The sequence below is a fragment of the Pinus tabuliformis genome, chromosome 5_1 (assembly GCF_031772625.1).
Source record: "Pinus tabuliformis cultivar Carrire ecotype Pingquan chromosome 5_1, CPIR1, whole genome shotgun sequence".
NCBI lineage: Eukaryota > Viridiplantae > Streptophyta > Pinopsida > Pinales > Pinaceae > Pinus > Pinus tabuliformis.
Genome location: NC_142305.1, coordinates 242,103,384 through 242,128,852, shown reverse-complemented (window position 1 = coordinate 242,128,852; position 25,469 = coordinate 242,103,384). Strand labels below are relative to the sequence as shown.

At 43.1% G+C, this 25,469-nt stretch overlaps 1 protein-coding gene across 1 annotated transcript in view; it reads left to right on the top strand.

Annotated features, from left to right (window-relative positions):
• The window catches only part of LOC149164312 (Chaperone DnaJ-domain superfamily protein), a 147,233-nt gene that overhangs the window by 33,820 nt on the left and 87,944 nt on the right, over positions 1-25,469 (top strand). Inside the window, exon 3 of the mRNA XM_089432039.1 lies at positions 2,504-2,641. Within this exon, the coding sequence (XP_089288165.1) occupies positions 2,504-2,641 (138 nt within the window). The remainder of the gene's footprint in view (positions 1-2,503; positions 2,642-25,469) is intronic.

The following is a 25,469-nucleotide window of genomic DNA, read 5'->3' as shown; positions in this document are numbered from 1 at the left end:
GCAAATCATCTTGTGGACCCCAGTTTTGTGTTTGGCGCACAAGATGGGTCTAATGGGTCTCCTAGTGATAGAATAGGTTGGTTATGCTCCAACTTTGAGGGCTCAATGGATGGTGCTAGATCTCCCATGTCTCAAGGGGTGAGACATACCTCACCTGAGCGTCAGATCAGCTGCCACACCTTGTATACACTGCTAGGGTGATTGGGGGCCTGCTGGTCCAAGTGCATCATCTCATGAATAATGTGGGGAAAAGCGCAGACTGTTGGGTGTTGTAGGTGCTCGTGGAATGGAATGATGCTCTGCAAGTGATAGGAGTCCTATGGCTCTCAATGCTTCACTTGAAGGGTGTCATATGCTCCTTATTGGACTTTAGGCCCCAGTTAAGTTACCCAGCCCATGATGAAAATCGCTTGCCAATCACACATAATGTCCAGCGTTGCATCTTCATCATTATGTACAATTAATTATTAGTGCATCTAAGTGAGCCAAGCTTGTTAATCAAGGGAAAATTGACACTTCATACAGAGCATCTCTTCCAAATTTGGAGCATTGATCATGTAATAGTGTTACCTCCCTAGCTAGGAGTGGCTAATAGACGACCCTATTAGGTGTTCTCAACCCCTAAGGGGAAAGACATGTCCCTGGTACATCTTTCAATCAATAGGTAGCATGTGAATAACGATGGAATCGAATGGGGATAAAGGGGACTCAAGGCCAAATGCCTTGGGAAAAGGGGTAGCAATAATTAGGAAGTTCACATATTGGGTGTACAGATGTAAGGAGGGAGCAATCGTGGATGCATGAGTTACCCCAACCTTTGTTTTTCCGCCCCTCTTTATTTTCCTTTTGTTTTTTCTTGATTTTTCTTTGTATTATTGCTTGAAGCTCCAGGAAATGAGATGTTGTGAATGATGTAAAGCAGTTAGTACCCCCTTAAAGGTGGGGCAGTTCATCGTCCACCAGGGTTTGGGACATGCATGGGTTCCTTTTGTGATGTGATAGGGAATCATTGGCCCTAGGAACGAGGGTGATGGCCATAATGATAAGGGGTAGAGCCCATTCTTGGCTTTTGCCCACTTGCTATATTTAATGTCCCAACCATCTTTTGCATTTTGTGATTTTCTTTTTCTTTTGTTTCATGCTTGTGGCCATGATATGCTTTTCACTTTCTTTTAGTTGCATTGACCTTTGGGGCAATGTTTCCAGGTCCGAACTAGACATGTGGACAAGGGGAGGGGGTATGCCAACGCCTTGTGGAACCAAAGAGGGGAGGTGGTGAATAGGGCTTGTAATGTGCAGAGGAAAGTGATAAATATGGAACGGGAAAACGAGACCACAATATCAAAATCAGGGTTTCCTGAGTATTGCCCTTCTTAAAGCCATGTGCCAATAGGGGAGGTCCCAGTGGACTAGGATTGGAGATTAACCCCCCATTTAAGGTGAGGGAACAAAACCATGGTCAAAACCGTTCCTTCTTCCAAGTCACCCAATAATCCATGCCAAAATGCCCAAATGAAAAACAAGCATAAGCACCTGATTGTACAATGAAAAACATACCCTTTGGGTCGGATTGCCCACCTTCTAACATGTGTTCTTGACAAGTGGGCGAGGAAACATGCAACTGATGCAGGTGGCTGAGATAAAGTGGCACATCACACCAGCTCCAAGGTGGCTATCAGGGGCTGCTGGCTGCCGGTTGGAAGAATATGATTAAGAGAAAAGCTCTCCTAGGGGTACCCACTTTTGGTGGGTAACATATTGTGTATTTCAAATCAGCAGCTTGCAGTTTGATTAATGTATCTATGCATAGAGGTGGTACCTAGAATTAAACTAGTTTTCTGTTGACTTCCATCACAAATGGATCAATTCTCACATGGATTGGATTGGAACTGATCTTTAAGCAATAAATTGCATGTCTTTGGGAATCTGGGATAATTGTGGATGTTATAAGAGTTGGCCAATGTCCATCATGAATTGATTTTCTGGATGACAGCAATCCACCAATTTGATTTTTGTATTGCCTCTCGAGTCTCAATGCCTTCAGAAAACTTGAAATATGGCATGCTATCAATTGGAGCAAAAGTAGTCTATTGTTATTCTTGCAGTGAGATGTTGGAAAACTACTGGCCACCCACAAAGTATTGCAGGATGGGTATCCATTATTGGCAAGCAAAAACATAAACTCTTTAACAGCTTGTGACAAAGACAAAGATTGACTGATTTGATTTCTGCCTATAATTATTATTGCTTGCAAATATCTGTTATCTACGGTATCTGCAGAATTTTAAGTGATTATTAAATTATTTCAATGTTTAGTGCCAGGCTTTAGGCCAAATATGCTTTTTGTAGCTGAATGTTGTTCTAAAGTATGATGTCCTCAACAGTCCCATTTTTTACTTTTGGCCATTTATGAATATTAATGTAATATCTTCCTTTATTTTCTTGTCTATCATTCAAACATTTTATATTGAAAGTCATTAAATTTTTTCTATTACTCCTAGTTTATGATGGCAGCGGGGATTTAGAGGAAGGAGAAACAGCAGAAGCACGGTTCATTGAAATTCAAGCTGCTTATGAGTTGCTTATGGATAAGGAGGAGCGTAAGCAGTATGATATGGACAACCGTGTAAATCCTATGAAGGTAGGATCCTTTTCTTTCTTCTACAGAGCAGAAGTCTGAAAATTTAAATTTAGGCAATGCCAGCTCTTGTATAAAACGTTCTTCCATTTTTGTCGTTAAAGCATTAGGGCATGTCAAAATCCATTATATAAGAACGTTTGTCAATCCCAGCTCTTCCACAGTAGGCAGTTCCAGCTATTGGACTCTATGTTGCCTGTCCTATTATTTTTTTCCTTTTTTCAGTGCATGCAGATCTTGTCTACAGTTGACATTTGCCTTAGCCTAGATATGTCTGTTTCTAAATTGATTCCTAATCTGAATTCTCATTTTCAGAAATTGAATTTTTACTTCTCCTAAGACATTCTACAGGTTGCTATTTTATCATACCTTTATTCAGGTTCCTCATTCTAGGTTTTCTATCTTATACACGTTCATTAAATTGTTCATCTGCAATTGCTCCTTTTGTAAATGCATTTGATCAGGTGAAATGCCTTTTGTGTGGCTCTGGAAATTGTATTGAAGCAGAGTGATATTTAAAGATGGTTGAAGAGATCACCTAGGGCTTCCCTCATTCCATCGACATGTGAAAATTTGGAAGCCCAAATTTCTACTGCAGCAATTGATTAAGTTCCTTCTATTTGTTAATTATTGAACAAATTATTTACTACTTCCTACAACAAATACCAAAACTAATACATTGCAGCCTTCACCAATTAAAATTATATGTAGAAATAGAAACTGAGCAAGAAAGAAATACACAACACATTACACTGTTATTTTTGGACAAATGTCCCCGGAAAAACCCAATGTGGGAAAACCCAATGCGGGAAAACCAATGCAACCACTGAGGGTTTGTATTATTAAGCAATAGTTTTCTGAATACAATCTTTGGATGCCTTGCTGGCTATCCAATACAAAGAATATGACTGATAGAGAGATTAGTGAGAGATACCTCACACTATCGCTGGTGATCCAATACTGATCCAACCATTGAATGGCTAGCCCCTAGCAGCCTCTACGCAGTGTCTGCGCAATCACTGCACTGTTATGCGTCACTGCTTCTGGGGCCTGTGTCATTGCTTCTGGGGTTTGCATCACTCCTTCTAGTTGATCGTTTTGCTTCTGGAGCTTCGACTTCTTGCCCTCCCGTCTCACACCTTGGCTTCTGGCTTCAGAACTCGACTTCAACAAAATACAGATCTCCTCTCACGCTTTGCGCTGCTTTTGTGTCAGCCTATGTTGCGCAACTTGGCCTCTACGCTGCCTCTTCTGGATCTCTCTCTGCCTCCTCTACGATGTATTCCAGGATTAAGAAACTCTCCAACTGGAACTATCTCTGCCCCTCACTGCAAGAAATTAGTTCGATCTACTCTCTAGCAACTGCTGCACTGCCTTCTCTAAGAAATTCGATCTCTTGATCGCTCACTAATGTGTTTTCCAAATGCCCATCAAGCTTCCTCTTATAATTCTCGAGTTGAGAACCAATGACCCAGATTAGATTCTAATTTCTAATCAATGGCTCAGATCATTTTGGCTTGATCCTCGTCTTCTTTTAGAAGTTTCACCCACAGTTTGATTAATACCCTTTAATTATTTTAATTTCCTAAGTTGAGACTTAGGCAACCATTATAAATAATCAATTATTTTAATAAAACTGTCTCTGGGTGGAATTTCCCAAAACGATTTCTGGGTATTGTGGAATACATGTGTCCAAGCCGCCCTACAAATTTTGAAGCTTAGAGCACATCCGATGCTACCAAAAATCAACACTCCCTCTTAGTGAGAAATGTGCTCTAGTAATGCAACTTGCTGAAGCATCACCCTTCTCTGTAAACATCTCCCTCTGCGCTGCTGATGTCTGACATCACTGCCCACCAACTACTGTGCAAACGTTGCATCTGTACTTCTACTGACAATGCCAATGGAAACACTACATCTGTATTGCAACCCTCATAAGTTCTTCATTTGTGCTGCTGCTGGCACTGCCACTGCCAACACTACAACCTTCTCTAACTGTTGCTGCTACTGCATCAACAACGAAAAACATCCAAAATTACTGAACAGGTGTTTAGCATGATGCATCTGTAGTTGGAGTTCTGACAACTGCTAGTCTCTGCGCTGACCCTCTGAAGCCTCTGCATTGCTGCTGACCTTGCACTGTGCCAACTGCACTGCTGCCAAATCTGCTCTACGCTGCTCAGTCTCTGGTGCTCCTAGCCACTGCAACTGTCACTCCGACAATCCTCTACACCAACTGACACTAGTCCATCCTGCTACTTGTGATCTGGGCTCCCGTAGCAAGGTATTGATCCAAGAGGTGGAATCCTCAAGGATCCTGCCCATCTGTAGTTCAAAAGAACTACAGTTCTAGATCACCCCAACACTCCCCTGGAGGTATCTGGGCAATCATGGCAAACTACTCCTCGATCTTTGCGGATGCAACCTTCGGATCATGCTTCTCGTCCTTGGCCTTCTTCTTGAGAGGACACTGTGTAGTGTAGTGACCAAGTTCACCACACCGGAAGCACTTGATCTTCGAGACGTCCTTCTTCTTTCTCTGCTGCTCCTGCTGCCCCTTTGATGCAAGGGCTGCATTTTCTTCCTCCTCCTTGGGCTTCGTCCCACTGCTGCTGCTGCTATCAAGTTTTCACTTGACTAAGTCTCTCCTCATCTCTTCCTGCTGAAGAACGGCCCACATTCCTTCCCAATCCGACAATATTTCTCCACCCAGGATGCCCTTTACAAACACTTGCCACTCTTCTGAGACTGAATTCAGAGGCAGCCTCATCATCTTGGTAGGTTGAGGTGTTGACCCCACAACGGCCAACGAGTCTCGAATTTCCTGAAGCTTTGTTAGGAACGGATCAATGTGTTCCCCCTTTTGCATCTGCTTGGATCTCATCTTCTGCTCCAAGTACATCTTCCATTGCTCGGAAGAACCTTTGTATAGCGTGGCCAATGCTTCCCACATTTTTCGGGCAATATCCTTGCTGAGAGTGTGACACACTACATGATACCTCACTCCATCGATGATCAACCTCTTGGGCTTCGCCATCTCAGCCTTGTACTTCTTGAGCCGGTCTAGATCCGCGGGTACAACTACCACACTATTGACATAGGTTTTGAGATCGTGCTCATCCAAAAGGCATGAGATCCTTACCTTCCAGATCACGTAGTTGGATGCACCCTCCAACCGATCCTGATCTCGCAGCTCGTGAGCTACCATCTCTGCCAGTGAAATGTCGAATTGTCTTCTCTCTCCTCTGCACTGCTGCTGGGCTAGCCTACGCATTCCCTGCTGGAGTTAGTAGATCTGCAGCTCCCTGTTGCTGCTCAACAAATGAGAATTTAGACTTCTTGGTTGGAAGTCCTTTGAGGAAGAATTCCCTCAACAGTGTCTCTCTTCTTCCTTTTGACGTTTTTCTGCCCCAACAACTGCTGCAGAAAATTGTGTCACACCAAAAACCTCCTCTTCACTGAAGCTTCTGTGCTGCTCCCTCTGACACTGGCAAACTTCGATTTGGAAGTCTTGTCTCTCTGTCGACTCACTCGGAGAGATCTTTCTCATTTTTCCCTCTTGGCCTGGACTGCGCAATCCCTTTTGGGATTCAATTTGCTGCCTATGCAGCACTTCGACCCTCCTTCTCTTCAGCGTTGGGCTTTGGCGGCTCTGCTCTCTTACATCACCTGCACCTCTGATACCATGTGAAAATTTGGAGACCCAAACTTCTACTGCAACAACTGATCAAGTTCCTTCTATTTGATAATTACTGAACAAATTATTTACTGCTTCCTACAACAAATATCGAAACTAATACACTGCACCTTCACCAATTAAAATTATATGCGGAAACAAGAAACTGACCAAGAAAGAAATACACAACACGTACACCGTTATTTTTGGACAAATGTCTCCTGAAAAACCCAATGAGGGAAAATTGGTGCAACAACTGAGGGTTTGTATTATTAAACAATAGTTTTCTGAATACAATTTTTGGATGCCTTGCTAGTTATCCAATACAGAGAATATGACTTGCAAAGAGATTAGTGAGAGATATCTCACACTATCACTGGGAATCCAAGATTGATCTAGCCACTGAATGGCTAGCCCCTAGAGCCTCTGCGCAGTGTCTGTGCAATCACTGCGCTGTTTTGCGTCATTGCTTCTCGGGTCTGCATCACTCCTTCTGGTTGATCGTTTTGCTTCTGGAACTTCGACTTCTGCCCTCCCGGTCTCACACTCCAACTTCTGGCTTCAGAACTTGACTTTAGCAAAATACGAATCTCCTCTCCGGCTCTGCGCTGCTTCTGCGTCAGCCTACGCTGCCTAGCGGGGCCTCTACGCTGTCTCTTCTAGATCTCTCTCTGCCTCCTCTGCGATGTATTCCCGGATCAGGAAACTCTCCAACTGGAACTTTTCCTGCCCCTCATTGCAAGAAATCACTTTGATCTTCTCTCTAGCAACTGTTGTGCTGCCCTCTCTAAGATATTCGATCTCTTGATTTCTCACTGATTTATTTACGAATGCCCATCAAGCCTCCTCTTATAATCCTCTAGTTGAGAATCAACGACCCAGATTAGATTCTAATCAATGGCTCAGATCATTTTGGCTTGATCCTCGTCTTCTTCTAGAAGTTTCACCCATAGTTTGATTAATACCCTTAAATTATTGTAATTTCCTAAGTTTAGACTTAGGCACCCATTAAAAATAACTATTTTTTTAATAAAACTATCTCCGTGTGGAATTTCCCAAAACTGGGTATTGTGGAATACATGTGTCCAAGCCTCCCTGCAAATTTTGAGGCTTAGAGCATATCCGATGCTACCAGAAATCAACACGACACACTCTGATGCCTATGACAAGGCCTCAACACTAAATGCAGAAGCCTAGAGTGTTATGTGAACATATGGCAACAAATCTAATCTGTATGAATTTTGGAGTCTAACCTAAAGCTAATTGCACTTTCTCTAGCTTTAACCTACCTTCTCCCTAAACATGTTTGTGTTGCTTTAGTCACCTAGACTTGTGCTCATAGGATTGACACATTGCAATGCCTGTGATAAGGGCTTGTTACCAAAGGAACAAGTCTAAGGGGATGAATTTAATGTGAACTATATGGCAATGTGGAGCCTAATGAGTTAGCTTAACCTACATTTGAAAGGTTAAATGAACAATAATGATGCCTAAGCTCGGACCACTAGGCCAACCTATAACAATAAAACATAACGTGGATGGCAGTGTGGGACCTAATGGGTTAGCTTGACGCACATTAGGAAGGTTAAATGAATAATAATGCCTAAATTAGGACCACTATGCTGACCTATAACAATATAACTTATTAAAGATTAAAAAATTAATACCTCATATTTAGACCTATACAACATGGTTTCTACTCAAAATCTGTACTAGTCCTTTGTATTTAGATATCTAATAGACAAAGAAATCTTGAAATTTCTAGGGTTAATTTCTTGCCTCTTTGAATGGCTAAAAGCCTAAAACTTTCTGATACTGAGTTGAATGCACTTTGTGTAAACCATGATTCTATGGGCCCACCAAAAAAATCTGTGCATTCGAAAATCCAATTCTAGTCATCTTTGTTAGAAGTTAGAACATTAGACTCTCAAAGTCCTTTGAAAGATGTCTTGTCTAAGTTACCTACTTTCTTGTTGTAGATTTTTATAATTATTAGTGTCACCTATGAGGAAGTCCCATTTTCATATAATTGATTTCTTTACGTAATATCATCTTATTTCTCATCACAAGCCTTAGCTCTTGTCCACAAGGTGGTGATTAAATGGTACACCTGCATATCCTTGTTGGGTTGGCATCCCTAAGGGTTTCATCACCTTCTGCATTCAAGGCTTTGTACCATTAACTTTTATTTAAAATGCTATAAAGAGTGATGATGGGGGGGTTGTTATGTTTTTTCATCTCCTTTTATTTTCTATTTCATTCCAGGGAGTTTGTCGTCGAAGTTTCCTCTTTTTCTACTTTATTTATATATTTTGTGAGTGATACACTATGTTGGTTGAACCACAAATTATTGAGCCCTATTCTCAAGAGTGGGTAACAGTGAATATCACTAAGTGTTGAGCTTGTTAATTGTGTATACATGGGGGATTGGTTGTGTTGGAGTGGTTAATGGCTACCCATTAATGTTGCATTACCACTTGATATATGTCTTAATCTAGCCAATGGTTTAAGCCTATGGTATTGAGTCAACCATGGATTTAGTTGAGTGGTTTCTTGTGTTTGCATGCCTATACAAAAGTACCATGTGCTTTGAAATGCATTGAGTCATTTTGTGTGAATGTGTCTACTTCTGTATATTTGCTATGTGTTTGTTGTTCATAATTAACTCGCTTATTTTATCACATTTTATATGAGTGTTATTTAGGAGCTTGAGGTTGTGAAGTCTCGACTGCGAAGACCTTGGGGTAGCATCGGATGTGCTCTGGCCACGAAATTCGGTGGAGAGGTTAGGGTACATGAGATCTCCAATACCCAAAAAGGGTTTGGGCAGATTCTAAACAGTTTGGGAGATATTAAAATAATTAATATTTTTAATGGAGTCAAATTAAAATATTAATGTGAATTAATATAACACTGTTAGAATGGTCCAAAAGACATGGATCAAGCTAGATCTAATCTTAGCCGTCGATTAGGGACTTAATCTCGGCTGTTGATTTGTCAACGAGGAAAGTATAAGAGGAGGCTTGAGGGCTAGTTGGAGAACACACCAGAGTGATTCTCTAGAGCGGGGTTTGCTAAGAGAGATAAAATTAGTGATCAGTTGTAGCGAGGGGCAGTGAGTACAAGGCAGAGAGACAAGGACAGTGCCGAGAGACCAGCGCAGAAGCAGAGAGAGGTAGACATAGAGCCAGAGGGAGCCACACAAAGGCAACAGAGACTGCGCAGAGCCAGAAGGACCTGCGTCATCCACGCAGAGGCTGCAGGAGTGACACAGAGAGCCAGAGAGGCTGTGCAGAGCCTCAGTAGGTTGACGCAGAGGGTTTCAGGCTGATGCAGAGGCCAGCAGGGCTGACGCTGAGCTTTAGATTGTGCTGGAGAGGGATTTCATGGAGCAGGCTTTCCGAATACCTGTTTCCGAAGAGAGGTATTGCTGCCAGATTTTTTTATCTCTGTCAGGTTAGCTAGTTTGGCACCTAGTGTACTCAGAAAAGAACTTCTTAATAATAAAACCCTCAGATAGTTGCACCGGTTTTCGCATTGGGTTTTTTCGGGGACATTAGTCCAAAAATAACGGTGTCATTTGTGTGCTTGTTTCTGTTTCCTTCAATTGATGATCTGTAATGTGTTGAGCATGCACTTGTATTTATTTTCAGTATTTACATGGTAAATAACTTGTTAATTAATAGAACAGGTAGGTAGGAATAAATCAGTAAAGTACATGGATGGTTTCTAACAGGTTAGACTTAGAAATTCCAACATGGTATCACAGGGTGGTTGCAGATCACGGGAGAATTGAGGACATCAGCAGAGCAGAGCAGCAGCAAAAAACAGCTGTCCCGAGTGACATATGCTGTTCCTAGCAGCAAGCAAGGGGTGACGTAGTGCCTACGTCATCAAGTTTGAGCCAAGAAGAGGTTGGGCAGAGGCTGAAGGAGGCAAAGACAGGTTCACGTAGAGCCCTGTAGAGGCTAGGAGGGCTGACGCAATTGGCGGAGGGAGCTAGTTTGCCGGTGTCGGGACTGTGCAGAGCCTAGGAGCTCTCACCTTCGGGTTGCTGGGGTTTAGGAGGCTGTCATTAAGTTGCAGAGTGGCGCTGGTGGGCTAATGTAGTCAGAACAATACCTAACAAGGCAATGCCAAGGAGGAGGGAGCTACTTCTGAGGGTTTCTAGCGGAGAAATCCAGATCAGTGGTGCAGTTGCACAAACGATCAGAGTAGGGGGCATCTCGACATTGGCAGAAGGGTTTCCAGGAGGGAAATCAAGGCTCAGAGGGAGTCACATCGAGAACTTCCAGGAGGGAAGTAGAAGAGCAGCATGGCACTACACGGAGTAAGAGACCAGGACAGATTGGACGAAGCCTCAAACTTTGCAATCTGGAAGGCCATAATCTTATTCGTACTTGACAAAAATCATGTCAAACACTTCTCCTTGAAGACGATAACGATCCCAGTTGACCCCGCTGATAACAACAAGTACGAGGAGGCAATGGTGAGGGCCAAGAGCATCATCCTTGATGGGGCAAGGACCATGTAGTACCACACATTGTCGAGAAGGAAATGGCAAATGAGACGTGGGAGACCCTAAAGAAATTTTACCAACATACTTCTGTACAGAGAAAGATGTTACTAGAAAATTAGTTGCGGTCATACCAGATGAAGAAGGGAGAACCGATCGACACCTTCCTCGGTCCACTGAATGAGATCCAGGATCAATTGACTTCCATAGGGGCCACACTGGATCAGGAATTGATGGTGATAACAACCCTGAACGCAGTCTCAGAAGATTGGGAGGTATTTGTCCAGAGTATACTGAACACAGCGACCCTTCCACATTGGGAGGAAATGTGGGTGGCTCTTCGCCAAGAAGAGATAAGAAGGCTAAGCAAGATGGGAAGCAATGGCAAGGGGATCAGAGTCAAGGAGGAGGAGGAGGATGTTGCCCTAGCATCTGAGGGAAAGCAAGAGAAACGGAAGAAGAAGGACCTCTCCAAGATCAAATGCTTCCATTGTGGGGAGTTGGGTCATTATGTGACCCAGTGTCCAAGGAAGAAGAACAAGGGAGAGGCTTCCGAGACCAAGGCAGTGCCAGCAAGGGCAAAGAAGGAAGTGGAGAAAAATGATGACTGTGCCATGAGTGCACACACGCCACTTGAGCAAAAGTGGGGAGACATCGAGCCTTAGTCAGATGGACTACAGGCAATGAGGGGCAGGACCCTCGAGGTACCTAACCTCTTGGATTAAACCATGCTACGAGAGCCCCGAAGAGGAGTAGCAGGACTGGCGGATGTGGGTAGAGACGGATGCGGATGAAGCAGCAAAGAAAGATACAATGCAGAATTCCCAGCACAGCGTGAGGCTAGCAGGTTGCAATAGTGCGAGAGGCACGGGAGTGTTTCACCAGTGCAGGGTGGCACAGAGAGGTGTGCAACGGTACGAGATGCAGGGAGTTGTTGCAGCAACGCAGAGGTCAGAGTGGGAGCACTTGTCAGCAGCAGAGGGAGCTTCAGCATCAGGAGTACTCTAGCCTGACAGAGAGGTCAGAGTTGGGAGATCAGTTACTTACTTCTCAGTAACTGAGTTGCAATGCAACAGTTAGCAGTGGTAGTGCTATGGGCAGCACGATGCAACATGATGAGAGGAGATGCAGTGCAGACGCAACAGTGGCAGTGGCAGGGTCATGGGCAGCAGCACAGATGCAGAGGGAGCTGTCGTACAGATGCAACAATGGCAGTGGCAGAGCTATGGGTAGCAGTACAAGATGCAGCAGTGCAGAGGATGTTGGGTAGCAAGCCTAGCATCAACACAGGGACCGATGCCAGATGATCAGGGTAATAGTCAGTGAGGAGTATTGCTAGAGTACATTTCTCAGTAAGAGGGAGTGTGGATTTGGGTAGCATCGGATGTGCTCTAGCCACGAAATTTGGTGGAGAGGTTAGGGCACATGAGATCTCCAATACCTAGAAAGGGTTTGGGCAGATTCTAAACAGTTTGGGAGATATTAAATAATTAATATTTTTAATGGAGTCCCTAAGTTTAGACTTAGGGAAATTAAAATATTAATGTGAATTAATATAAAACTATGTTAGAATGGTCCAAAAGACGTGGATCAAGCCAGATCTAATCTTCATTGTCGATTAGAGACTTAATCTCGGCCGTTGATTTGTCAAAGATGAAAGTATAAGAAGGAGGCTTGAGGGCCAGTTGGAGAACACACCGGAGTGATCAGTCATTCTATTCTCTAGAGCGGGGTTTGCTAAGAGAGATAGAATTAATGATCAGTTGCAGTGAGGGGCAGTGAGTATGAGGCAGAGAGGTAGGGACAGTGCCGAGAGACCAACGCAGAAGCAGAGAGAGGCAGACAGAGCCAGCGGGAGGCACGCAAAGGCAGCAGAGACTGCGCAGAGCTAAAACGATCTGCGTCATCCACGCAGAGGCTGCAGGAGTGACGCAGAGAGCCAGAGAGGTTATGCAAAGCCTCAGTGGGTTGACGTAGAGGGTTTCAGGCTGACGCAGAGGCCAGCAGGGCTAACGCTGAGCTTCAGATTGTACTGGAGAGGGATTTCGTGAAGTAGGTTTTTCGAATACCTGTTTTCAAAGAGCGGTATTGTTGCCAAATTTTTTCTCTATCGGTTTAGCTAGTTTGGCACCCAGTGTACTCAAAAAAGAACTACTTAATAATAAAACCCTTAGATAGCTGCACCAGTTTTCCCGCATTGGGTTTTTTCGGGGACATTAGTCCAAAAATAACGGTGTCATTTGTGTGCTTGTTTCTGTTTCCTTCAGTTGATGATCTGTAATGTGTTGAGCATGCAATTGTATTTATTTTCAGTATTTAAATGGTAAATAACTTGTTAATTAACAGAACAAGTAGGTAGGAATAAATCAGTAAAGTGCATGGAGGGTTTCTTACAGGTTAGACTTAGAAATTCCAACATGAAGACCTTGAGAAAGACCAAGCCTATGAAAGATCAAGCCTATGAATTCAAGAGAGCCATTTTAAGAGAATATGCTATATGTGTTCAAAGGAAGTATAATTGCTAAATGATATATTGTAATAATTTAAAAGAAGATCAACATTAAAAGTAATTATCGAATTTTCAGAAATATTGTGCTAGTCTCTATTGCACTTAGAAAATCAACATCTCTATGCACACTCAGTTACTCTGCTCTAATGTGTAACAAAATTCAAGCAAATAGAATGGAACCCCTTTTCCTACTAGTGGCCCAATTACAAGTTATAACATAGTTAGATAACCAACTAGGGTTGGATTTGACCCATTCAACCCTCAAATGAGTTACAACTCGATCCTCCTAGAGTCTAGAATTTAAGGATGATGATCACATGGTTTTTACATCCAAAATCAAAGCCATCATGCATGGCATGTTGTTGTTGGTGTGAAGATAAACATTGTTCTCATGGCCTTCACTAGGGCCATCTATCCCATATATTCTCGCTATGTTGAATCACTTCAAGCTAGTGGCCAATTGAAGCTCCTCAAGTTTGACTCTCTGGTGGATAAAATTGCAAAATGTGAGAAAGATTTTGGGAAGAAGATTGTTTATCCCACTGGAGAGACTATTTACCTTTTTGAAAAAGGGAAGAATCAATCATGATTTTTCTAGAGGAGAAGGTAGTAAGAGTGGACATGAAAAGAATAGTTCCAAAGGCACGGGGTAGACATAATCAAGGTGGGAGACATGATATTCATTGTGGCAAGAATTGACATGAAGCATGTTACCCACCACCTGTGGGTAGTGTATATAGGAGAAAACTGTTAGAAAATTATATATTACAGAGCAACAGAACACATAAAATATATTGCAGAAATACAAACATAGAGAACACATAAAACAAGAGAGACACAAATATACGTGGTTCACCCAATTTGGGCTATACGTCCACGGAGAAACAACTAGTCATTCCTTTTATATTATCCAACAAACTAAAGAGATACAACCTACAGTAGTTCTGCTGTAATTCCCTCTTCTTTCTCGCTCAATCTCCTCTCTCTTCTCGTTGGGAATACAGATCTACATAGACGCAATACAATTTCCTCATATATAGCGAGGGGTTGCCTTCTAGGGCAAAAAACTCTAAATTAAACATAACTTCTATTGTCACATCTCTGCCTAATGAACGGCCCAGATTGACTATGAAATTACAACATTTTACAAGGCAATTTTACATCTATTTTTAGCTTCGGGGGCGCTGCCCCCGCCAGCGGGGGCGCAGCCGCCCCCCGCTGGACCCCCCCTGCAGCTATATTTTACGGGCGGCGTTGTGGCCACATTACGAACTAGGGTCCAATTGTGGCGATACCTCTAAATAATGAAGATATTCAGGCTCCACACCCAACAAAAACTCTTCTCCTAGATGGTCCTCAGCTGGTAGCCAACAACCCCTTGCAATCACCAAATAACTCAATGTGCCATTGTCTCTTCCACCTGAGCCAGCCATGTGGTCCCTTGACACTTGTCATGAATGTATGTTTGAAGGTGGGCCTCCTGACGCCAAAGGTATGGCTTTTCATTGGTATAATTGAGTAATTTACCTTACTTGTCATGGATACTTTTGGGCATGGATTGGTGGGGGGATTCGACGGAAAGAGTGGGTTAGGTTTGTATTCTTGTCTCCACTACCTGATTTCGTGGTTAGCCTTCTATCCTAGTCCTGCGGGATCTCCTTTACTGACCATTGGATTTAGGGTTGGAACTACATGGTAAATCCTGATTTTGGTTGTGTGGTCCCGCTTCCCGATACCACCTACATCACTCTCCTTCCACTCATTTTAGCCCCATTTGTGTAATTTCCCATCCGGGTCCACATGTGTCCACTAGGTCCACATAGGGTTAGCCTCCCCCTCCCCTTGTCCATGCCTTGGGTCGGGCTTGGAATGATGCCCTAAAGGTTGATGCGGCTAAAAAGAAAAGAAAAAGCATAATTTGGCCACTCTCAACAGGAAATGTACCACAAAATGCAAAAGATGGTAGGGACTTACAAATTTAGCACGTGAGCAAAAGCTAAACATGAGCTCTACCTTTTATCCATGGCCATCACCCTGGTTCCTATGGGCCTTAGATGAGTCCTCTTTATCATTAAGGAACCCATGATTGTCCCAACCCCTGGTGAGCGATGAAACGCCCCACCTTAAGGGGGTATCCACTGCTACATATTACACATCATGCTCTCATCCCCTAGAGCCTCGAGAAGTTGTGAAGAAAAATCAATAATAGGCAAAAGACATATGAAGAAGGGTGGAAAAACAAAGGCCGGGGTAAATCATGTACCACGATTTGCTCCCTCTTACACTCACATATCCATCTGTGGGCTTCCCTTATTGTAGCTACCCATGAACCATGACATGTGGTCTGGATGTTTTCCCTTGATCCCCACTCCGCTCCATTATTATACCATTGCCACCCACCATTTGAGGGATGTACCATGAACATGTCACCACCTTTAGAGGTTGAAACCACCTAATAGGGTCCTTGGTTAACCCCCTATTGAGCTTGTAGACACTTGTACACGCCAAAGCCCACTATGGAAGGGCATGCCACCATGAAATGCCCCATTGATTCCATGACTTGTAAGCTCTATTACTTGATTATTCTATTGATTTGTTGTATTGCAAGGGGACGCATTGGATCTTATGAAAGATTGCAGGTGGATCTACATTTGAGGCTTGGTCTCCCTATACGTTATCCTAGTCCTCCAGAGGGTCACATTGGCACTTGTAGGGTGAGTGTTGAGAGCCATGGGCCTCCAACATAGTAGAGATTACTTAATGGACCCCCAAGAACGCTCATGGATTGCTCGTATTCCACCTTTTGGATGAGGATGATGCACTTGATTCACCATGCTCAATCGGCTCCACACTTGTACCATACACTTGGCAGATGTTCTAGGGTCTAGAGGATCTCTCTTGTTGCAGAGGGAGGGCTTATGTCATCATTCTAGCCCTAGCAGATGGTTTATAGACATCTTCGATCTATTTGGAGACCCATGAGTATGCCCTTGCTTGGGAGCACTACAGGGTCTTGCTTGGAAAACAAGGGACCAAACCCAACCCTTGTCCACTATGTTTGGAGTCCATTTCAATTTTCTACATCATGGCATCCCTTGGACTTCATTAAACCTCATCAAAAGCCGAACTACTCACTTTGTTCATCATTCGATCCTCTTGAGAGGCTTCTTATTATGTTATTGATCTATTTGGTAGGCTTGTCATCAAAGTGTTGTTTTTATGCACATTATTTTATTTTAGGTTGTCAATTAGGCCAATTTAGCTAAATCGAATTCATTAGAGAGTGTATAAATAGAAGTGAGATGATTCATTTCATCATCATCAGTTGGATTGGGTTATTAGCTCTTGTGAGATTTTTGCTATCCTTTTGAAGGATGAGTTTGGATGATATGGATGAATTTTGATGTTTGGATCTCTCTCTCTTGTCTTGGAGCTTCATTATTGGCATAATTTGATATTGGATATATTCTTTTGTACATATAAGTGTTTTTTCATGCTTATTCTTGTCATTTACTTTTGTCACATGAATGTTGCTGGGATTTTCGCTATACAAGTCTGAAATTTACTTCTTCAATGGATCAATGGTACTTGATACAATTAGCAACTTCAAGATTATAATCAATGAAAACCAATATGCAAATAAACGCAAGCCCAATAAATGCAAGCAACAGTACAATGATGGAATATGATTGCCAACGAGTCATTATGTCACTGTTATGAAGTTTAATTACTGTTGTAGGCTAAATGTAGATGGCTGTGGCATATGAATCAGATCTGAAATTAATCAAATAGTTCACAAAATCCACTTGTATGCAAATCAATATGACCTCAAAATTGATATTTAGTGTCTTGAGGTTATTTTTCAATGTGTTATGTGACTAATTAATGGATATAAGCTTAAATTCAGTGTTTTAGCACTGAATATACTGCTGTAACAAAATGATTCAGAACTGAACAAAACATCAAAGAAAATGTGAGGGAAGAGAGCAAACCCTTAGGCCTAATGGCCTAGTTTGGTGACTAGCTGTCCTTCAAATGACTTGAGACCTAGGCCAATGACCTGCAACATAAATTGTCAGCTGAAAATAAATAGATCAACCCTCTTAGGACTGCAACTAGGGCACTAATGGCTGGTTGAGGCCTTGCTTGGCAACTTTGGCCTTTGAAGCCCTAGCCCAGTGGACTAATTAATTTGCAAAACCAAGTGTTAGCCAAATAAACTCAATTTTTTTTGATTCAAATTACCATGAACCAATGCCAAATAATTTTTAATGATGTTCCAAGCCTTCAACCACAAAAAATTAGCTCAAGAAATGCTGCAAAACTCCACAACTTGGCTGAGATGATAGTAAAACCCCACAAAAAACCCCAACGATGGAGAGAAAATGTTGAATAGGACTAGCGGCTAGGGCTAAATTGCCTCCTAAGCCTTCGATCTAGGGCTGCAAGGCCCCTAAGGCCTGCCACTGCCTGGGAAAAGGCCAAAAAACCCTGAGGCTTGAGGTAGGAGGCCCCTAAAGGCCACCCACAAGCCCTCTAAGGGTTGCGGGTCAAGGGAAATGACCTTTAGGGCTTGTAGCCTGGCCCTAAAGGGTTGCTGCTAAGGGGAAAACCCCTAAAGGGTTGCAGTAGGGGGAAAAGAGGGGAGTTGAGGCCTCCAAGAGGCTGAGCCCTCAAAATCCTGCGGATATGGTAAACAAAGGGGCTGAGGGCCTATGAAGTCCTTTCGGGCTCACGACCAAGAGAAAAAAAGGCTGGACGGCTAGGCCTTACAGCCAAAAAAATTTCGAAACCCTGACAAATTAAAATTTCTCCACAAAATCACTGCAAAATTGTTCGATGGCTTCCTCTCTAGGTTGGACATTTAGGTTGGAGGCTGGATCTTGCCTTCGTAGGCCTAGATCAACCTCAAAACCCTAGAAAAGTTCTCTTGAAGCTCACCTGCACAAATGAATTAAAAAAATGCCAAAACACCTAATATAAAACCCCAAAAATAAAACCCCAAGTGCTACAAAACAAATGAGTTAGAAATAATTTACAAATTATTTACAAATGTATAATGTTTGCAAATTAAAAATTTTGGAGAAATATTTTTTGAGTAATAGCAGTGGATGAATATATTTTTCGAAAAATTTAATATTGGCCAAAACCCTCCTACAAAATTAAAATACCATACAAAAACCTTAGAGCCCAATATAGTCAGCTCTTCTCCACAGTCTGTGAACATGGAGCCCAAGGGCTAGTGTATTTGCAAATCTCTATAATTTTTCTCAAGTAGAACTATTAGATCATATGGTGAATTAGATCACCTAAGATAAAATTTTTACCAATAGAATATTCTTATCATCGACAAATGAAATAACAAGTTCATAAAAAGCTAGCACAATATAGGATAGCACATAACTAGCATGGACCACAGACCAATGGAAGAAAAACACCATGTATTGAACCCCAAAGTCTTTTTATTATGATATAGAAATGTTCCCAACAGAGCAATAGCTCAATACCAGCTTTACAAAATTTTACATCATCCAAAGGTATCACATAGAAGCAAAATGACTTCTATTTATAGAGAAATCCCTCCAAGTGGAAAATAACAGCTAGTTGGTTTGATTTCCGTCAAAATAGTCTCGATCGTTGAAAATAACTTGATAATCTTTTAATCTCCATAGTCGATTTTTTTTGTGAATAAGATATATGTTAAAATTGGCAACTAGGGCCAAACTCCATGTGGGTCTTCTTATTTATGGCAACTGATATTTTTCTTGGATTCCTCTCATCGAGAGATGTAGGATTGATCTAAAGATCATTCGATTCGGACATGTATGCATGGAAATATGAATTTATTTGTGTTATGTGACAATTCGTCAAAGCCGGCCAACAACCAAATTACCCCCACTTGTCCTCAACATTTTACTATAAATAGAGGTGGCCTTCAACTCATTTGGTCACTCATCTCTTGTGATCTCTCTCTCCACTTGTTTGGGTTTTAGTGGAAAGAGAGGCCTAGAAGAGAAGGTCTATACGCTGCCCTAGAGGAGATGCCCTAGCCGTAAATGCAGTCATGGAAGAGAGACTTTAAAGAGGCTTCTATAACACAGCAAGGCTTAACGCAGTCATGAAGGTGAAGACCTTAACGCTGTCATGGAGAAGAGACCTTAATGCTGTCTTGAAGGAGTCATATAGCCGCAGAGGAAGAAGACACCTAGGCCGCAGTTAATGAGGGTTTCTATGCAGCAAGAGGAGGATCCTTATATGCTGTATAGAGGGGGCCTTAACAAGCCCTAGCCGCAGTACAAACAAGTGTCCTATGCCGCTGTTCTAAAACCCTAAACGCAGGTCTAGTAGTGACACAAATCTGCTCTCCTAGGAGGCTCTCAATCGCAGGTCTAAAGGAAGTTTTAGACGCAGTTGTGAAGGCACTTTAGAAGTCCTATACGCAGTAATAAGGAGGCCCTGATCTACCGTTCAAGAGATGCTCCTATCTACAGCTAGCCGCAGTCAAATAGATGCTGTCATACATAGTTAAAGGTGGCTTCATTTCGGTGTTACTACTCACTGTCAAGTGGAGAGTAAATTCACTGTTCAAAGTGGTCCAAATCCGTAGCCTAAAAGGGAACTCTAATATGCTGTTTAGAGATGCCCTAATGTGCCCTAATCGCAGCTGGTTGTCAGCGTGAAAGTGGCATGGTTTGGGACAGTATAAGGCTGGTTTCTTCTTGCAAGAGGACTGAGTTAAAGGAGCATAGCATCAGACCTGTTGGGGTGTTATTGAAGGGACATGCCATAATGAATAAGCTGTCTGAAGACTCTGTGTTAGGCTGCAGGCCATAACACCACAGTCAAGCATCTCGTATGAATGTATGAGGGCCTATATATGCCCAGATCTTCAGCTTAATCTAGGAGCTGTCTTGTGAGACAATTCCGCTGAGACCTAAGGCCATCTTGATGACTATTAGAAGGCTGTATGGTGGTGCTGCAATATGAGATGGACAAAGCTATAATCATGGGTTCATATCACAACATTGAGGATTAGTCAGCTAGCTAGGTGCAACATGGTGATGGAATCACCTTGGAGAATCAGTTGAAGAATGTTGTCATCAGATATGCAACCTCATTGGGTCATTTTCATGGTGAATATCTCTGATGTCTGATATCTTAGCTTGACAAGTCAAAGTGTTGACCTCAAATGTATATGTACATGTCTCTCTGCTGAACTATTGAAGATCATAAGAAGATTTGATCAAGGGTTTCCCCACATTGGGGTTTGTCCCTGGTTGGTGCCACATCTTGTGTCCTCTTGTCTTGGCTCGTTTTCTGCGATTTATGTTTATGTTCTATCTGGATTTTACTATCATGCTAAATGTGATTGCTAATCTGGAATTGATATTGAGCTAAAATGGAAAAATTGAAGTAAATTGCTCTTAGCATAGAACATATCTAAAATTAACAATATAATATATTACTGAAAGAAGTGAGTAATTACATTGGTTGGTTTGTGTGGGGGAGAGAGCCCATCATAAGGACCAACATAGTAGTCTGTTCTGGCTTCAGTATTTCTCCTTTTACATTGAAACTTTGACAAAATTGGGTTCTGTAGCCTATGGTAGATACAATGGAGAATGTCAAGGATCCATATAGGAACCCTTTTTACAACAGACTCAAAAAAGAGAATATAGGACATAGCCATTGCTATACAGATTGGGTTTGGGATGTTTATTTCCGAGACTGAGTAGTCTGCTTCATTTAGGCCTCAGCGGGGGAAAAGAGACAAAAAAGAGCTTGTCGTATTCATTCTTGGTTGGTGGTAACCGGGTCTTCGTCTAGGCTGATGGGAGTCTCCTGAGTACTCCCCTCCTGTGGCGCAGAGGTGTTCAGTCGATTGGAGGAGGCTCCAATGATCTCTTTCTTGATACTTGGTGAGCCGTCAGCAGTTGAGTGGACTTTTGCCGACGATTTCTTCCTAATGACGGTGTACTGCGGAGAGTCCCGGGTGATGAATTGGCAATGTTGGACCGCTTCAACAAAGATAACAAACCTTTCAGTAAGACTGTCAATATTGGTTTCAAGCGCCTTAGTGCGCTCCTGCATTGCAAGACCCATGATTGTTTTCATCTGCCATGATGTTTCTATGGTGCGTGTATAAAGGTTCTCGCACGCTCTGGTGAGGGCAGGATCAGGGATCTAGGCGAAGTCCGCATCCATTTCTTCAGACGTGACCGCTCTGTGAAGAACATTAGCTTGGGCTTCAAGATTGGCGAGGCACTCTTGAGTTTTTGGGTTGACGGCCGCTGCGAAGTTCAAAGCTGCGCACCTCACGGAGGTCTTAGCGCGAGTAGTGGGGGGAAAACCCAGAGAATGCCATTGGAAGGCAGCGCAACCACACCTGTCCCTCTGACTGGATGCATGGCTAGAACTGCGCTTCGGGGCCATGAGTGAAACAGAGGGGCTGGGGAGCGAGAGGACCCAGAGAGCAGAGGAAGAGCAAGGGGGTTTGAGAGCAAAGGGAATGATGGGAGGGAGAAGGGTGAGGGGGGAATAAATAGAAGCCTAGGGATCAGGGGAGGCATGGAGCGGAGAGGGGTGGCGTGAAGGGGAAGCGTGTGAAGTACGAAGATGAGGAAGTGGAGAAGGAGCCTTACAGAGAAGATGGGATGGGATGGCAGCGACCGCGCAGGGGAGGAGGGAGGTGGCAGGAAAGGCCAGCACATCTGGTGAGCCAAGGATGGGTTTGGGTGTATGCGCCGCAATATCATCCTTCTTCCGGTACTTAGAATCATCCTTGATTTGTCGGAGGGTACGCGAATAGTATTGTTCGGTAATCTGGTTGTCTTTGTCATTAATGGCTGCACAATGCTGATGAAGGTCACTATCATCCAGGTCATTTCATGACCTGGAGTTTAGCCGAAGGGTCCCCGTTGTGCCCTCGTTTGCTAATCTGTCCGTGAGCTTAGCCATTCCTTTTGATGGCCTGGGAGTGTAGGCCTGCCATGCTATTTATTTTGTTTTTGATTCTCGTATAATTTTGTTTAGGCGCCAGTTGTCCGAGACTTTAACCACCTCGATACCCTGCTGAATTTTTTTACCAATCTGAGTGGCCAGAGTGGAGTCCCCTTCCACGATCAAAGGGCTGAGCTTTAGTTTGTGCGCGATGGTAATGCCATTTTCCAGAGCATGTAGTTCAACGACATTGTTTGTTGTTGAACCTATGTTACCCTCATAAATCCATATTATTTCGCCTTTTGAGTTCCTAAAGACACCTCCAAAATTGGCCAAGCCCAGGTTACCTTTAGCTGCGCCATCGTAGTTAAGCTTAATGGTGCCCAGCTTCGATGACCTCCATATGTCCTTCTGTTTATCATTCCTGGAGGGGGAAGAGACTTCGAGAACTCTAATCTGGAGGAGGTCCAACATAGACAAAATTCTCGTTTTTGAATTGGTGGGAGGGGCATTGGAAGATTGAATGGGGGAAGAAGCCACTATTTCTTGAATTGCGTTTTTGATCTTAGATAATATAATTTCCTCCTGAGTGGAGATGCCTTGGAAAGTTTTGGCATTGCATTCCTTCCATAGGGCCCAGCAGACCAAACTAGGGATTAAGTTCCATGCCCGATTAACCAAAGGATGAGAGGAGAAGGAAGGTCTCCAGTTCGCGATGGTGTTCTGTATGGAGGAGGGATCCCGATCCGAACTATTGAAGACCAAGAGTACCTAGTTCCAAATATTGGACGCGTATGGACATTCATTTAGGAGATGATTGGGGGTTACTTCCTGTAGCTGATATAGTTGGCATCTGGAGGGACCAATGAAGCCTTTTCTCCTTAGATTGTCCCAAGTTAGGATCTTCCTGTGCAGAACAAGCCATAGGAAAATAGAAATTTTAGGCCAAAGTTTTTTGTCCCAGATAGAATTCCATTTTGGGTGTGGTTGAAGTTGATCGAGCTTGGCAATGTATCTGTAGGCTTCTCTTAAATTGAAGTGACTGACCAAATTTTTGCCCCATCGGATTTTATCCTCTGAGGAGTCATGAAGGATTTGTCTTTTTCGAAGTTCTGATGAGAGATCAGTCCAAGCCCGAGGATTAATGTGGGGAGCCCAGTCCACTTGATCCAACCAGATTCTCCATCTGTCCCCAACCTCCCTTGGTTTCCAATACTGGCTGACTCTGGTCCTACCTCTATTTTGCATTTCGATCTTGATTTGTTGGTATTGATCTTGATCGATTTCAGACCTTTGTTGCCAAGCATCCTCCCAGAAGAGAGCCTTGTCTCCATTTCCAATCTCCTAGAAACTGTGTTTTTGAATGATAACCCTGTTCTCCCACGCTTGATTCCAGATTACTGATCCTTTGATGCTGCCATTAAGCCTGATAATTTGTTCCTGCGAGAGGGAAGGGGTATACTTAGCTTTCCAAAGGATTCCCCAAGGGGAGATAGGGTTTGCAATCCATCTCCATAGAGTTTTGGCTCCCAGGGCCTTCCCCAAGAGGTCGATGTCTCTGAGTCCAAGGCCACCGTCTTTTTTGGGCTTGCAATTTCCTTCCCAAGTAACAAGTGCCCATTTCTGCTTTTTCTCTGCTCCTCTCCATAAGAAATTCCTTTGCAAGTTTCTGATTTTGTTGGAGATCACTTTTGGGGCAGCTAGAGTTGAGTACAGATAGAGTGGGATCCCCTGTAAAACATATTTTACAAGGATGAGATGGCCGACCAGATTGAGAGATCTGAAGGTCCAATTGGCAATTCTTTTTTCTAGCTTGTTGATCAGGCCTTCCCAAGTTGCCCAGGCAAGTGGCCTGTCTGTCAAGGGGACCCCAAGGTAGATGGAGGGGAGGGTGCTAATGGGGAAGTCAAGGAGTTTGGCAATGTTCCTGCAGATAGGTGAAGGGGTATTAAAGAAGAATAACTTGGATTTCTCTGGGTTGATGGAGGTGCCAGAGGCCGCAGAAAAATCAGACAGAATGGTCTTGAAAGAGGAAGTTTCTCTGATAGTCGGGAGCCCCATGAGCAGGGTGTCATCCACGAATTACTGGTGCATGGAGGGAGGAGCAGATGCATGAGGCTGGAGGCTTGAGAGCTTGTTAGCATGCAGTGCAACAATAATTGAGCAACTTAGCCCTTCAACCATGATAACAAAGAGAAAGGGAGAGATAGAATCCCCCTGCGTGATACCCCTGGAAGGATGGAAGGGTGGCGAAGGGGAACCATTCACGAGGATGGAGAAAAACGTGCCTGACACCATTTTCATTATCCATTTGATGCTATCTTTGAGGAACCCAAATGCAGCCAGAACTTGTCTCATGTAATCCAAATTATCTTGTCAAAGGCTTTGGACATGTTTAATTGAATCATCATACTAGGTTTCTTTTGGATTTTGAGAGAGTGGATGAGCTCATGAGAAAGGATGATACTATCCATGTTTTGCCTGCCTTCCACGTAACCAGATTGATGATGAGAGATAAGGAGAGGCAGGACGGATTTCAACCGATTGGCTAGGACTTTGGAGATAATTTTGTAAATGACATTGCAGAGGGCTATAGGTCGAAATTTGTCCGAGGAGTCAGCTGATTTGCCCTTGGGAATCAAAGTGAGGAATGTGGAGTTGAGGGCTCTTAGGACAAACTTCTGAATGCGGGATTCTTCCACAAGGGCATGGACCTCAGATTTAAGGATGGGCCAACAAGATTTGTAGAGATCTATGGTAAAACCATCTGGGCCAGGGGATTTTCCGTTGGGCATCCCCATAACCACTTCCTGGAGGGACACTTTTCTTAGGAGCATTTTATTATACACTTTAGTGAGGATCTTGGGAATGTGGTCGGTGATTTTTTTAATATCCTGATCCTGGTCATTCCTAGGCTCCTTGAGAAGAGAGCTGAAGTAATGAGTGAGCTCTGCTTCCATCTCCTCTTGAGAGTGAATGATATGTCCCTCTCGGTTCTTCAGAGCCAAAATTCTGTTGTTTCTCCTATGCTGTATCATTGATTTATGGAAAACGCAGTGTTCTTTTCCCCACATTTCAGCCAGTTGATTCTGGTTTTTTGTTGCCACAATTTATCTTCTTGGATGGCTCTTTCGTCCCAACTTTGTTGTAATCTTTGTTCCTCTTGCTTGCTGCTATCTATGAGCCATTC